Source organism: Acomys russatus, chromosome 25 (assembly GCF_903995435.1).
Source record: "Acomys russatus chromosome 25, mAcoRus1.1, whole genome shotgun sequence".
Taxonomy (NCBI): domain Eukaryota; kingdom Metazoa; phylum Chordata; class Mammalia; order Rodentia; family Muridae; genus Acomys; species Acomys russatus.
The window spans coordinates 3,091,870-3,107,150 of NC_067161.1; the positions used below are offsets into that span (position 1 = coordinate 3,091,870).

General features: G+C 48.1%; 1 protein-coding gene across 3 annotated transcripts in view; it reads right to left on the reverse strand.

Moving 5' to 3' along the window:
• Positions 1-15,281, reverse strand: part of Snx29 (sorting nexin 29) — a 386,740-nt gene that overhangs the window by 224,488 nt on the left and 146,971 nt on the right. For all 3 annotated transcript variants that reach the window (XM_051167340.1, XM_051167339.1, XM_051167341.1), the window contains one exon: positions 4,981-5,063. In XM_051167340.1, the coding sequence (XP_051023297.1) occupies positions 4,981-5,063 (83 nt within the window). The remainder of the gene's footprint in view (positions 1-4,980; positions 5,064-15,281) is intronic.

Sequence of the window (15,281 nt, forward strand, 5' to 3'; positions counted from 1 at the left end):
AAGTCACTGTCATTATCTCCAGCCCCCAAATGAACACCAGAAGCTCTGAAACACCTTCCACCAGGAACACAGAGCTATCAAAGGCAGCCAGTGCCAAGACTGAGGCCACAGCCCTCAGCCTGCCTCCCCTTCCCCAAGGGTCTGATGTCTCCCGGCTCCCTCCCCAGGCAGTGGCAAGAAGGGTTCTCGAGCTGAGAGAGGGGAGAAGGGCATGCCTACTCTATACTCCCCAACACCCACAGCAAGCACGGCCACTCACCACACCACTGCTAACAAGTGGGTGAGGTAAAGGATCTAAAGTCCACTCCGAGAGGTCACATACCCTGTTCCTTGTCAGTTCTGGCTGTCTGGGAGGAAGATGTCCTCCCCAAAGCACATATTTATTTTTCTCAGAATAAAGTGAAGTAGGAATGTGAACCAGTGAGATAGCCCACCCAAGACAGAGCCTGTGCATGCAGCCCAGCACTTCAGTGAGCTCAGCACATGACACCCAGGCTGCGGGTGGGCGCAAGCATGGCATGATGGAAACCCCACCTGGAAGTCCAACTTGGAGGAAAAGAATAACTGCTGGACCTAGTAGGTGTGAGCAGGAACATTTTTTGGTTTTTTGTTTTGATTTTCAAGACAGGGGTTCTCTGTATATGCCTGGCTGTCCTAGAACTGGCACTGTAGACTAGGCTGGCCTCAAACTCAAGAGATCCTCTGTTGGAAGGACCCAGCTGTTCTGTGCCTTCTCCCCAGCAGAGCCTCCTACTCTCTGCCTGACTCCATCTGGAGAGTGTCTTTAGATATGGATGCCCCCAACTACGTCTGATATACGGCCCTTGGCTCAGCCCCCTGCTAGCTCTCCCCTTCCTGCACCTATTAGGTACTGTATTCTCATTCATATGACAGGAGCATGCTACCAAATGCAAATCAAGCATCACTAAAGTGCCTGGTTCCAACCAATTGTGTACACCTATCCTGGGAGCCCCACCCACTCCCCAAGGACTATAAAGCTTTGTTCTCCCCTTGATCCCTGAAATGGATCCCAGGGTGGTCATTCTCCATTGTGCTCACAGCTTTCTGAGCCCTGCACTTCCCCTTCTGTTCCTTCTGCCTTTGTGGGTTGGTGCCCACAGCCCCCCAGGGAAGAGGAGACCCACAATCCTCCTGCCTCTGCCTCATAAGTACTGCCTGGCTTCAAGGAGTAACCTTGATCTCTACTTTCTGGGCACGTGGCAAAGGTGGTTAGTGTCTGGTGTCTGACAATATGACTGGATATTTGATCAAACACTAATCTAAATGTCAACTGTGAATCTGTCGGCCTGTATAACATAGCTAGGTTTCACCCAGTTGAAGGCCTTAAAGTGGAAGAGATGTGTTTGTGGGATTCAGAGTCAAGTTGTGACATAACTCTCCCTAGGTCTCTAGCCTGCAGGAACCTTGTAGACTATAAAGTCAACAGACTTCTACAATCACATGAGCCAGGCTCCTGCTGCACATGCTCAGTCTGCATCCCTGCAGAACCATGACTGTGTGTGTGGCCTGGCACATATCCACCTGTGCGGGCTTGGTCACTATGTGTGTATACAGTGACAACAGCACCGTCCTTCTGCAGCTGTCAGGGGAGACTCTGGCTGAGGGTCAATGTGACCACAGAACTTCTCTACGTCTTCTCAGGCCAAAACCATCCCACTGCCCTAGAGCCGACCCATTAGCTAGCCTAAGGGCTCCCCCTGACTGCCCTGCACCTCACCATGGCCGGGACTTCAAGTCTGAGCCACCACAATCAGCGTGGTAAATCAGGTCCTAGAAAGCAAGCTCAGGTCCTCATGCTTGCAGGCCACTTTCCTCACTGAGCATCTCCCCAGCTCCATGGCCATCTTGATTCAGGACTTGAGCAAGATGCCAGAGATGAAATCACAAGCTCAGAGAGTCAGCTCCTGCTCTCTGGTCATGCATGAAACTGTCTGATAGCAGCTCCCTGGAGACTAGGAAGGAACCCGAGCTCATTCACAGAGCTCGCCTAATGCCCAGAGGAATTACAATGGATGCCTAACTGGCAAGCTGGTTCCTAGGGGTGTGGTGACCCTCCTGCCACAGCTGGAACACTGCAGGGGGAACATAAAAGTGACTCCCAGAGTAAGAGCCAAAGCAAAGGGAGATACAAGCTTCACAACCCTCCCTGCTGGCTAAGAAGAGCAGGGGTCAGTGGAGAACACCCTACCCTCACTCTCAACCACAACAGGAGACAAAAGCCTTTCAACAGGAGAGGAAGCCACCCCAAATTCTATTCTGTATTTCTTCTTTCTAGAGGCATTAGGTCACTCATAGAAACAGGAGAAGAGTAGAAATTTGAAATTTATACCTGTAAATTTAAAGGCTCTTGAAATTGCACTTTAAAGGTTAATTTTCTGTTGTTTACTTTTTAAACGTAGAGGCACTTTTTCCAAAACAAGAACTTAAGGATAAAGGTGAAGGGTCCAGGACAGCCGTCAGGTGCTGTCAACTGCTCTTCCTTCTGATGAGCTCACATCTTTGTAGTCAGTTTGGCCATATATAAAAAGATATTTTATACTTGCAACTAAACACATGTTATTAAAATGCATTCTCAGCTCCCTCCCAGGACTCAGGGAACTCAGACATTGGTGTGTCCATCCCTGATACCAGACACCAATCGACACTGGATCAGCTGATAAAGTATCCCTTCCTTTAGTCTCTCAGTGTAGGAGACTCCAACTCCTATAAGGCTGTGGGCACCAGGGTCCAGCCAGGACATGCCCGAATCTCCACTGACGAGCTCGAGACCACTAGGGCTGGAGGAGATGGTTCTAATCTCTTAGCAGGAAGAAAAGAGTAAGGAAGAAAGCTGCAGTGCAACTTTGGAAAGCACTGCCTTTGACAACTACTTTTTAAAACAAACATATACTCACACACAATTCTGGAGTACCATGTGGATATTCAGTACATACTTTCACATGTGTGATTTGTAGTGCCCAAATCAGGAAGGGGGTTGGGGGCAGGGAACAGGGTCTCGCTATGCAGCTCAGGCTAGCTTTGCTAACAAACCTTAGGGCCCAGCTTTGACTGTTGGGGTTACAGGCTGATTCATGGTACTGGCATGCCACTGATACTCCCTGATAATTGAGACTCAGGAAGATACACATGGTATATACTCACTTATAATTGGACACTAGCCCAACAGAGATGCTCCCTAAAAGTCTTCACTTAGCAGGAAATTGGGATGGATACTAAGACTTTCTATTGGGAATCCAGATGAGAGAGGTAAAGGAGAAGGGGGAAATAGAAGGATCCAGAGGGTCCTAGAAACCAACAAGAAGACCACCAAGGCTGGTGAATCTGGACCCAGGGGGCTCTGCTAAAACTACTGTACCAACCAAGGTCAATGCATGCAGTAAACCTAGGACCCCTATCCAGATCTAGCCAATGGACAGCACAATCTGCACAGTTATGTGGAGAGCAGGGGCTGACTCTGACATGAGCTCTGGTGCCCCCTATTTGACCACTTCTCCGTGGTGGGGAGACCCGGTGGCACTCAGAGGAAGAGTAAGCAGGCTGCTACCAGGATGAGACCTGATAGGCTGTGACCATATGGTAGGGGAGGAGGTCCCCTTCTATTACAGACCTAGGGGAGAAGACTAGGATGAAAGAGGGAGGGAAGGATGAACAGAAAGATACAAGTGAGGGGATAACAATTATTTAAATAAAAATTTAAAATTAAAAAAAAATAAATAATAAAAATTTTTAAATGAGAGAATTAAGGGACTCCATAGGCAACAACAGGGCAACTGGTGCATGCCCAATACTGAGCTCAACCCTGAAAACCCTGCAGTATGAGGGGACACCCAGGTACAGTGTGTCTTAAACCACACAGTAGGTAAGCATTTCCCAGGTACACAGTATGCCTTAACATATACTAGGAGAACACAGAAAGGTGCCGCTACTCAGCAATGGACTATGCTGGTCATCTCTCTGAAGCTCAGCAAAGGTGATCACACTGCATGCTGAAAAGGCTCGCCGCCAGCTGTGCTCAGAGCACTCAGGCTGCACCTTTGAGAAATGGAACTTCAGGCACAGTGGGCACACTATGGACTCTGCTTGTGCATTTGAGGAGGAGTGCTCCCAGAATCCTGATTCAGAAATGCATCTCACATTCTGCGGTTTCTAAATCAAAAGCAAGCCCAGGGGCTGGGGAGGTGGTGCAGCTGGTAAAGGACTTGCCATGTATGACTGAGGACATGGGCTCAGTCCCCAGCATCTGTGTAGAAAAGCTGGCACCACATGAAATACCATGCCTCTAATAGTAAAGTGGACAGCTCCCGAGGAACACCACAGAGTTTGGTCTCTGGCCTCCATATGGGTATGCTGTGGGCCCATAAACACAGGAGGGGTAAAGGCTGAGAAGAAAGAACTTATCAAGAGTAACAGAGGTAAGAGAGAGGAGTGAGGGGGAGTGAGGGTGAAGATCATCCTAGCACATTGCACATACGCCAAAAAAAAAAAAAAAAAAAATTGTCAAAACTCAAATAACAAGTAACACCAACAGCCAAACATTACCCAGTACCTCCCCTGTGCCGATCCTACACACATTACCTGGCATCTATCCCATTTTACACATGAGAAAACTGGGGTACAGACATGATTAAGAAACAACAAGCAAGCTGTGCGTCCAGAGAGGTCTGAGTTTGCACCCTGTTGGCACTCTGCTGCTTACACCCCTGGCCCCATGCGAAGCAACCATTCCTTGAGGCTGACAATATTCTAGACCTAAAGTCCCTAAGTGCCCAATGATATAAGTGTTACTAAGTCCAGAGAGGGTTCACTTTCATTTAGCAAGATTCACAGCAAAATTTTCTGTCTAACTCTGGGATGCCACCAGCACCATTTTTCTCCTGCATCAGGATCCGCAGTCACCCATTCCATGAGCCTGCCCTTGAACCGGCCAGCCCCTCCCCCACGGGCTCATCTCCACCTCACCTTCTGCTGTTTGACCTTCTCTTTTCAGCATCTGGACAGCTCCTACATATTTCTTCAGCTGGACTTTGAGCACCTCGTTTTCTCTGCAGGTATAAGAATGTTTAAAAAAAAAAAAAACAAATTTAAAAACTAACATTTTCCACCCTAAGCAGGGGAGGGGATCTGTGTAAAGAAAAGCACGCAATTTGTATCCTATAAATGTTGATGTGCTATGCTGTTTCAGTGCAACACTGAAAATGGCTGTAACTAAGGGCATACTTCTGAAATGCCTTCTGGAACCTTCCTTTCGGAATGTCGGTGGCTGCTAACTGTGCCTGTGCCTACAGACTTGGAATACACACATGTGCTATGGGAATCCACCAACCTGCCAGGTGCCTGCTCAGGGTCAGGCCTTGATAACATTCTCTCCACTGACAGAGGCCCACAATAAACACAGCTCGGCTGGGCATGGCTCACAGCTGCTACTGTGCATTACATGACTTGCCTCATGCCACATGTCTACCCAACCACCCCCAAACTAACACAGCTCCTACTTTGTAGATGGGGAAACTGGGACACCGGGAGGGATCAGTGAGTATCCATCCCCAAACCCACATAAGATTATACAATGAAAAACAAACACTGAGCTACAGCAACAACCCACCTCCCAAATCCATTCCCCAGATACACTGGCTGATCATGTGACCTGAGGTACCAGGAGAGAAAACTGACATTTCGTTACTATCTACCTATATAGCTTGGACCTTGAGCATGTCGCTCACAACGCGTGCATTCATCCATCCATTCCACCACCACATAGCTTGGGACTCATTTCGGCTCACTAAATCTCACACATGCACATTCTTCCATCCATCATTTGTGACTCTGTCATATGCTCTCAGCTCGGGAAGCCTTGACATTGCCCTGCCCTGACAGACTGCCGAGGATCTGCCCACAATGGTGGCACTTACTCCTGCTAAAGCCGCAACAGCAATTGTCTGAAACCGAGCAACAAGCTCTGCGCAGGCCTGTGAGGAGGAAAAGCAGCCCTGAGGTGCACAGCCACGCTGTGTGTTCAGTAGGGCTTCTGTAAACCACAGCCTCATCACACAGCTCCTTCCCAACTACACTGCGTGAGTCACATCACACAAGCCATCAGACTACTGGGGGAGGAAAGCAACAAGCACACTTCTGTATGGGAGAAAGCTAACACTAGCTCACCAAAGACCACTTTCCAGAGGGCACAGTGGGCAGCCTCTACCGAGACGACTGAGCAATCAGGTGCTGTTGCAGTGCTGGCCTCTGGCTCTGGAGCTTGTGCCCCAAACACAAGCCAAATTTCAGCTTCCCTGTTCATCTCATCTCTGCCCAGCACTGAAATGTTTCACGTGGTTGGTCAATCATTTTTTTAATAATATTTTAAGTCTCCATAGAAAACCCATAGCTAATGTAATATACAGAATTTTAATAGGAATCAGTTTCCATCAAATGATGAGTAGCCATGGTGAACATATCGGCCATTGGATGGACATCTTTGGCAGCTGCCAGTTTGACCTAGCCAGCTCTGCCCGGGGTTGAAAATGAGCACCTTTACATCGCTGGGAACTGAAAAGTCTCAAGTGAGAATATGCTTGTACTTTCTTGGAAGAGGCCAGGGGACACTGGCTACTGACCCCAAGGAATGACCAAACCCAGTTATTGCTTTAAATTTTTTACTTTGGCATAGTTAAAGATTAGCAGGAAGTCAGATGACAACAGCAAAGCGGCCCTGCACAGCCCTGGCCCAATCTTTCCTGGTTACACCTTAGGAAGGTGGGGGGGGGGGGAACCACTGCAACTAGTACCTACTATCAACACAGTGTTTGACTGAGCCATCTTCATTACTACAACTGGCCTGAACTTGAGGCACACACTCAGCTCATAGTAGAGTATGTCTCTGAAAGGAGACCTGAGATGTCGTCAGTGACCACAGCAGTCAAATAGGCTGTGCCAGTACAAGGAGCCAGGTAGGTACTGGGGGATCAGCGATGGGGGGCAATTGAAGGAGCTCTTGTCCTCTGCAATAGTTTAGTTTAGGTTACTGATGTCCTCCATGGGCCAGGCTTTATTGAGGAGTGGTGGACACTACTATCTGGTGCAGTGGCTCTCCTCCTTCGTAATGCTGTGACCCTTTAATACAGTCCTCATGTGGTAGTGACCCCGACTATAACACTATTTAATTGCTACTTTATGAAAGTAGTGTTACTACCGTTATGAGTCATAATGTAAATAGCTATGCTTTCCGATGGTCTTAGGCGACCTCTGTGTACGTGGTCGTGACCTGCAAGTTGAGAACCGATGAGCACTGATGATCTAGCAGAAGGTCTTCCTCATCCGCAGAGTGCTCTCGAAGGAGACAGTGGGACCTACTGCCCTGTCCTCTTCCGCCTTTTCCCCTAGCCCTGAGGTGAGCAGCTTTGCTCTGCACTCACCACCAGTGAATGCAGCTTCAGTACAGACTCAAAAGCACAGGCCAATAAACCATGGACTAAGACCTAACAGAACTGTGAGCCCAAACGAACCTTTTCTCTTCTTTAGTTGACTGTCTTGGGTTTTTGTTACAGTAACAGAACGCTGACTAATACATCTCCTTCATCTCAAAAGGAAAGGTACCTTTTCTTCTTTCTTTAAACTTCACATGTTACTAGCCCAAGAAAACAATTCCCATAGTTTGAGCAACTAATTTATAAAAAAAAATTTTTTAATGATTTTTAAATTTTTATAACATTTAATTTTTTGTGTTTGTGGGTATGTGTGGACACACATGAGCCATAGTACTTGTGGGTCCTGGGGACCCACAACAAGCACCACTAGCTACTTCCTGGGCTGTCTTGCCGCCATTGGGAAGATCTTAACTTGTAGACAGAGAAGCCATAAAGACCATATCGTTCTGCTGACTATGTAAAGCCGCACTCTGATCATCACATAGCAGTGCTTGGCCCCGGACTATCCAAAGTCGTTATGCAGGCCATCCTGGGGTCAAGTCTCAGCTCCTAATCTTGCCAGCTCTTACCAGTGACAACAGTGACAATAGCTGTTCCCCAACTTTCACATGATGTTCAGTGGATGCCAAGTGCTATTTTAAGTCACTCCTAAATGCTCCACATTATTAACAACTGTAATGTATGCTTCCTGGGGTCACTGGACTTCTTCCTCCCCTCTAGTGGAGGAAGTGCTGCGTCCCCTCTAGGATCTCTTACTAGAAGACTGCCACAGTCTCTATTTCTCTGGAAGGCCCCCAGCTCTGACTCCCAGCTGGCCTGTCGGAAGCCACACAGCAGAGGAAGTGGCTACCCAGCAGCAAGTGAGCCTGGAAGAACACCCTGTGAGAGTGACAAGAGCTCCACCCCACACTCTGGCTGACCTCACAAGATCCTGGGCCAGAGGGACTGGTTAGGCCATACCCAGGCCTCTGACCCTTAGAAACCACAAGTGCCAGGCAAGCACATTACCACTAAGCTACAGGGTCAGCCTAATTGACTACACTAACCACAGAACTTTGCACATTAGTTCACTTGATGCTCATGGCAATCCTGTGGTGGGTGTTTATCCCTGATGTTGAGCCTGAAAACAGAGTATAGGAAACAGGTAGGAATTTTAGAGGTCAAATAACTTGCCCAAGGTCATTAGCTTTCTCTGATTCTCATTATCTCTGTCAAGGTGAAGGTCAAAGCCCTGTAATTTTATGTCTCACTAGCTGCACAGACAGACACCCTCTCTGTACCTCAGTTTACCTCCCTAAATACCAGAAGATGATCCACGAACCTAAGGATTGGTGCAGTGTGCACAATTCTTCCAACAGCTACTTCTTGAGACATAAAGGCAGTGCCGGCATTATTCATACATGAGTGTAGGGGTCCAGGGCAGAATGGGTCCTCACCCTCACAGAGGTGACATTCACAAAGGAGTTGTGGCCTTCCAGCAGCAAATAGGTAACAGAGTTTCAGATTACAATACACAAAATGAGGGGGGATGGGAAGTGGCGGGGGGGGGGGGGGGAGAGCCCAGGAGTATATAGCGTGGTGGAACGCCTTCCAGAGGGGCTACAAGGCTTTTCTGGAAGTTGACAAGCCTGAAGGAGGTTGAAGACACACAGCCTCCAGAATCAGGATGGGGAACTAGGTGCTCATAAGCTACCTGCAGCCCTATTAAAATGCAAATTTGATTGAGAGCAGTGGAGCAGGGCCTGGAAGTCTGCATTTCTAACAGTGTTCCAGGCAGGCTGCCAGACCCAAGACTAGACAAGGCGGTAGGGCTGGGTAAGCCCCCAGGAAGCTGGAAAGACTGCACCCAGGCATGATTCATGAAGGCTGCTGAGCCAGGGCGGGGAATGTGAGTATCCACGGAATGGTGTGAGGGAGAACCAGGAGCGAGGTGAGAAAAACAGAGTGAATGTGAACACAACAGAGGCCAGCTGACCTTCCGAAAGGCAAACACTGTAGTTATCCAGCCAAGAAACCACGATGGTCAGGGCTGAGAGGACTGGGGAGCAGCCACAGAGGTAGAGAGAGGTCCAAAGCTCTTCATCTACAGGATGGCAGACCATCTCGCCAGCCTGCTGCCAGCCCTGATCCGCCTGCTGGCCACCCTGCAGTTTCCTTTCAAAGCTCAGGGAAGATGTAAATCATGGAGTAGGTGGTAGCAAGTGCCTCTCCTACAGCTTCCAGTGACTACAGTAATTAATGTGTGCAAGGCAAAGCAATTACGCCCGCCGGATGTCAGAATAAACAACCAGCAACCCCAGACAGCACCATTCAAAGAATAATTACTCAAAACAAAAACAACAAACCTGTTAAGTACATTTGGTAACTCACAAGCATCAAAACACCACAATAAGACACACCTACAAAAACCTGCTCTCCTGGCTTAGGGTACCTCAACTGCTAGCCAGTGATACTAAACAGACAGGACATCTAACCAGCCAACCAGAAGACAGTGGCTGGGTGGCCTGGCTACACAAAGCCATGAGGCCTACCTCAAACCAGGCAGTGAAGGACCAGCCTGCCTCCACTTTAGGCCTAAAAGCCACCTTATACAAAAAACAAACTAGCCTCATTCCTGTTTGTGATTAAACCTGCTTCTCAAGGACTGGACTATGCCCCACCTGTAACCTTAACTACAAATGGTTCTGTAACTGCCTGTTCCAGGAAACACTAGCCATGCCTTTGTTGCAAAACGTTGTTATGGTCACTTGTTGTTATGACCACCTGCTGTTATAACTACCTTGCAACCACCTTGCAATCATGTCTTTGTTTCAAAACGTTGTAATGACTATCTTGCAACCCTCCCTTTATTTTAAAATCTTGTTATGACCACCTTGTTATGTGATACTGTCACCCTATTTTGCCCACCAGATCCCTCCTCTGGAAACCCCCTACTCCTGAGCTGTAAAAGCCTTGTCTTCCTCAGGTCCAGGGATGACCTATGGAACCCTGCCTTAGCCTGTGTATACAAATAAAAAACCTTGCTTTAATTAATTGTTTGCTTTAGAGTTAATTTGGCTATGAAGATTTGGATCAGTGGGATTAATAGCAGGAACCAAAGGCACCTCATTTAATGGTGTTGAAAGCCACTCTTAAGACCTCAAGATCTCTGTAAAATATGCTATCAAAGCTATGGGCATACACTGTGAGTCTCCTCCAGCCACACCCTCCTGTGAAGGCTTCCTAACATGGAGTCTACTGTTAACACAACGCGGGTTTGGTAGTTCTCTCCTGAACACTGCTGCAGCCACACCTTTGAGGAGCAGGGCTGTGGGGGCTTTGTCAATACTTACAGACTTGTGACCAAACAGAGGCTAAGTAATTTTCCTAGAAATGACAAAAGCTGGGATTGGAACTGACAGCATGACTCCAGAGTCAGAAGGGAACCAGTCCTCCACACTGCCTTTGTAATACAATGAACAATCCTAAGAGGGTCATGGATTCCCAGCCAGCCTCCACAGCAGTGGGAAGATCAGAGTGGCAACATATAAGGGCAAAGGATGCTCTACTCAAGCTACTACCTGAGTCCTCCATAAGGTGCTCTCCAGGCTGGATCCTCACATGCCCCGCCTTGCAGCTGTCAGGGCTCCCAGGGCTCCCAGGGCTCCCAGGGCTCCCAGGGCTCCCAGGGCTCCCAGGGCTCCCAGGGCTCCCAGGGCTCCCAGGGCTCCCAGGGCTCCCAGGGCTCCTCAGCCAACCATCTATCTAACTAGGACCCTCCTTAGTTAGATAGAATTTAGCTATCACAGTCCTGCCCCATGCCATGTCTTCACACCTGTGCCATTGTTATGGCTACCCTGATTTTCTGTCTGCAATTCCACACCTTAGCAAACACCCCGGAGAGATACTCAGCACAGGTGATAACTGGCCAAAGGGAGCAAACCCAAGATTGTTGCATCTCAGCAACTCAAGCACTCCATCTCCTGAGAGGAGCGGAGTGGGCTGGGGGGGGGTCTTCCCTTCCTCAACAATTCAGTTCCAAGGCCAGTAGAGGTGAATTACTTAAAGGATCAAATAACCACTTTTAGCTGAGTGATGGTGGCAGCACAAGACGTTGATCCCAGCACGCGGAAAGCAGATGCAGGTGGATTATCTGTGAGCTCCAGGTCAGCCTGGTCTAGAGTGAGTTCAGTTCAGAGAAACTGAAACATAGAGAAAATCTGTTTCAAAAAAAATATTTTTTAAATAACCAAATTTGTCAGACAGTTGAAGCCAGGCTTTTGCTGCTGAAGAAGGAAATAACAAATACATAAAGGAAAATAGGAAGGGAATGTATTGTCAAAATTCAAGAGATTGCTCTGAACTCATGAGACCATCCCAAAACAACTAACCATAGCTCCAAAGTCTCCCTCACAAACTACTGCGTGCAAATGAGGGAAGCACTTAAGTTGAGCGTGGATGGCAAGCTCTTCCGAGGCGGAAGGACTGAGACCGACACCACGTGCAGGGGTCACAGAGAACTGGCCGCACCTCACCCAGACAATATTCCCACCAATGGTGCACAAACTGAACCTACTCACAGGACACAACAAACACAAGTAGTGGGCATTTTTTGACGGCCATCTTTAAAACTGTCAAGGCCATCAGAGTGAAGGCTAAGGAGATATGCAATGCAATGGCAATGGGTCCCTCTGGTGTCCATCATCCTGTAAGACAGGAAACATCTAGAATAAACAGTGAGTGCCAGGCACAGCCAAGTGTGGGTGCTGACTCTCTGACCTCCTCACTGTACTCCAGTACCAAAGGAGAAAGCTTTGCTTGTGGGAAGTACATGCTAGCATATAAAGGGCACAAGGTAGAAGTAGAAAGCAGATTCCAGACCCCTCTGAGACTCACAGCCCCTGGAGTAGAACCTGGAGTCCGCACTGTAACAAAGCCCCGGGACACTTCTTGGCCACACTCTGGCATCCACTTGCTGCCCTGCGCCCCGGCATACCATGATGGTGAGAGACACCAGGCAGGAGCAGCGTTCCTCAACCGCTGCCCAGAACACAGTGGTACCAGCTTGGACATAAGAAGTCTTGGGGGCATCTTCATTTCTTTCTAGTTCCCTGGAATATGACAACATTCAAGAGCTGCCGGAGGATTCAAATTTCTCCCACTGCTCTGTGGCTTGAGAGATGTGGCATCGCCTCCAGTTTGGGGGGCCCTGGGGAAGGGGAAAGGCCTAAGAAAGCTTTTTGCCTTTTAATGCCCTCTCGCCTTCTCTCACCATCTCCCCATATTCCTCCTCTAAGTCCATCTCACTTCATTGCCACCTGGTACACTCTACTCAGCACGGCACGCTGGGTCCTACAATTCAGATCCCAGCCAAGGAAACAGACCAAACAGCTCCAGTAATGCACAAGGTCATGAAGACAGGTGGTGCACCTCAGAAGATCCCAAGCACACAGGAAAACCACAGGCTTCCAAGGCAAGCTCATTTCCCTCGCTCCTAACTGCAGAAGTCACTTCCCAGGGCACGCAGGCACCAGCCTGGCAGCTGACTTCTTCCGTCAGGCAAGGTCGTGCGAAGGCTGGTTGAGCTTCTGCTTCCCCTCAGCCATGCAATTAAGCCTCAGCTTATCACTTGCAAAACAAGACAATAAAAGTAGATACTTTAGAAACTAGAGACTTTAAATAACTGTATGTTTACAAATACATACATAAAGTATCTTTCTTGTAGCCAACTCTAAGCGCTGACTGGTATCAGGGCTGAAGAGGTGGCATAGAGGTTAAGAGCACTTGCCGCTCTTGCTGAAGATCTGTTCCCTTGCCAGCAGCAATGTGGTCATGCAGCACCAACTGTAACTCTGGCTCCGACAGATTTGACAGCTCCTTCTGACCTCTGAGGACACGCATGCATATAGTACACATATATACATGCAGGCAAAATACTCACCATCATCTATCTTCATCATCTGCATAAATTACATACCAAGGCCCCATTGTCAACAAGCTCTAAACCAAAGGAGACTGATTCCCTCCTGGGGATCCAGGGCTGACAACAGTTGGGACTCATGCTCAAATCACCCCTCCTGGGAGCATTTCTAAGTCAAGCATCACACACTGAACCCTCTTCCCCAGATCCCTCTACACATCTCCTCAGAAAACATGTGACCCCTTTCCTGTGGCTGGCATAGGTCCCTGTATCTAGGGAGCCAGCATTATCCAGAGAGGCTGGGGTGGACAGGGCTTCCCTGGGATACAGCTCTGGAGACTACTGCACCCATTCATGTAACAAACTACCTTTGCTACAAATAGTAATTCTGCTGCCAAGAGATGTAAACAAGAGAAGAGATACACAAATGAAGTTCCACCCAAAAACAGTTTCAAAGTCACAGCCTACAGAGGCAGAGCCATGATGCAACAGCACACACAGTGGTCCAGAGCGGTGTCCGTTACAGCACCAGCCTGCATGAACAAGCCTTGCTCTGTGTGACCTACAGACCAGGGCCTTCAAATCTGGGTTCACTGTTCTAAAAACATCTGTGAATTCTAGCCTCTTTGGGTGAAAAGATGCTACCTCTGCTCTTGACTTTGACCTTGTAGTATTAGCTTTGCCTCCTATGAGCCCAGAGGTCTACTTGGTAGGTGCTGGGCCTTTATGAGGCCAAGGGGAAACAGACCGAGAACCTTTAGAGCTAGTCAAAAACAGATAACCTAAAGGGACTCACAAGGAAACAGCTGACAAGCCCAAACTGTGCTTCTGACCAGATGAAGAAAAGGAAAACCAAGATCGTGAACAACAGGAAAGCCATGAAAATGTTCCAGATTAAAAGAGAGTAAAGATAACACAATCAAAGCAATGGGCCTGGCAGAGAGGACTACCATTAAAATTAAAGGCTCAGTCACCGCAACAGATGGAAGTGAATGTGCAGTGTTATGATTTAGACCTGAAGTGTCCCCGAAAGGCCTGTGTGTTAGAGGCTTGCTTGCCAGCCCCTGGGCTTCTGGGAAGTGCTGCATCCTAGGAGCTTTTCACGAGCCAGTACACTAAGGCCTGATGGCATCCTCCGTGGAAGAAGCAGGTCGCCGACGGCATGTTCGAAATAGATACATCTTTTGCTCCGATGCCTTCCATGTCTCTCTGGTTCCCTAAGCCCTTTCTATCTCCCCACACAACTGAAACCACAGGACCAGAAGACCACAGGCTAAGATGGCTGAACTAAGAGCCAAAATACATTTTCCTTCCTCTGACTTGTGTATGTCAGCCATTTAACACAGTCAAGTTGGCAGACATACAGCAAGCATACTATACAATAACATAGCACCAATGCTCAGTTGCTACAGGCTACAGCATGATAATACCACACCACGCTCACTTCCTGTGTGTTACATCCATGCTGCCTTTGCCAGCACTCACTTCCTGTATGTTATATCCATGCTGCCTTTGCCAGCACTCACTTCCTGTATGTTATATCCATGCTGCCTTTGCCAGCACTCACTTCCTGTATGTTATATCCATGCTGCCTTTGCCAGCACTCACTTCCTGTATGTTACATCAGTGCTCACTTCCTGCCGCACTGTGTTCGTGTGAGAAAGTATGAAGAGGGTTTAAGGAAAGCATCATGATGCTTTTAAGTTAACTACAAGCACTACAAAAGCTTGTGTGGGTAAACAAGATACACAGATATGCAGACATAAATATGTCTCAATTATTACATAATGCTATTAGCAACTAGTGACCCAGGCAAAGGAATATGGGAGTTATTTTACTACCTTTATGATTATTTTATAAAACTAAAATGACTTCACACATAAAGTTAAAAACACAGGGCTGGAGAAATGGCTCTGCCGTTAAGAACAATGGCTGCTCTT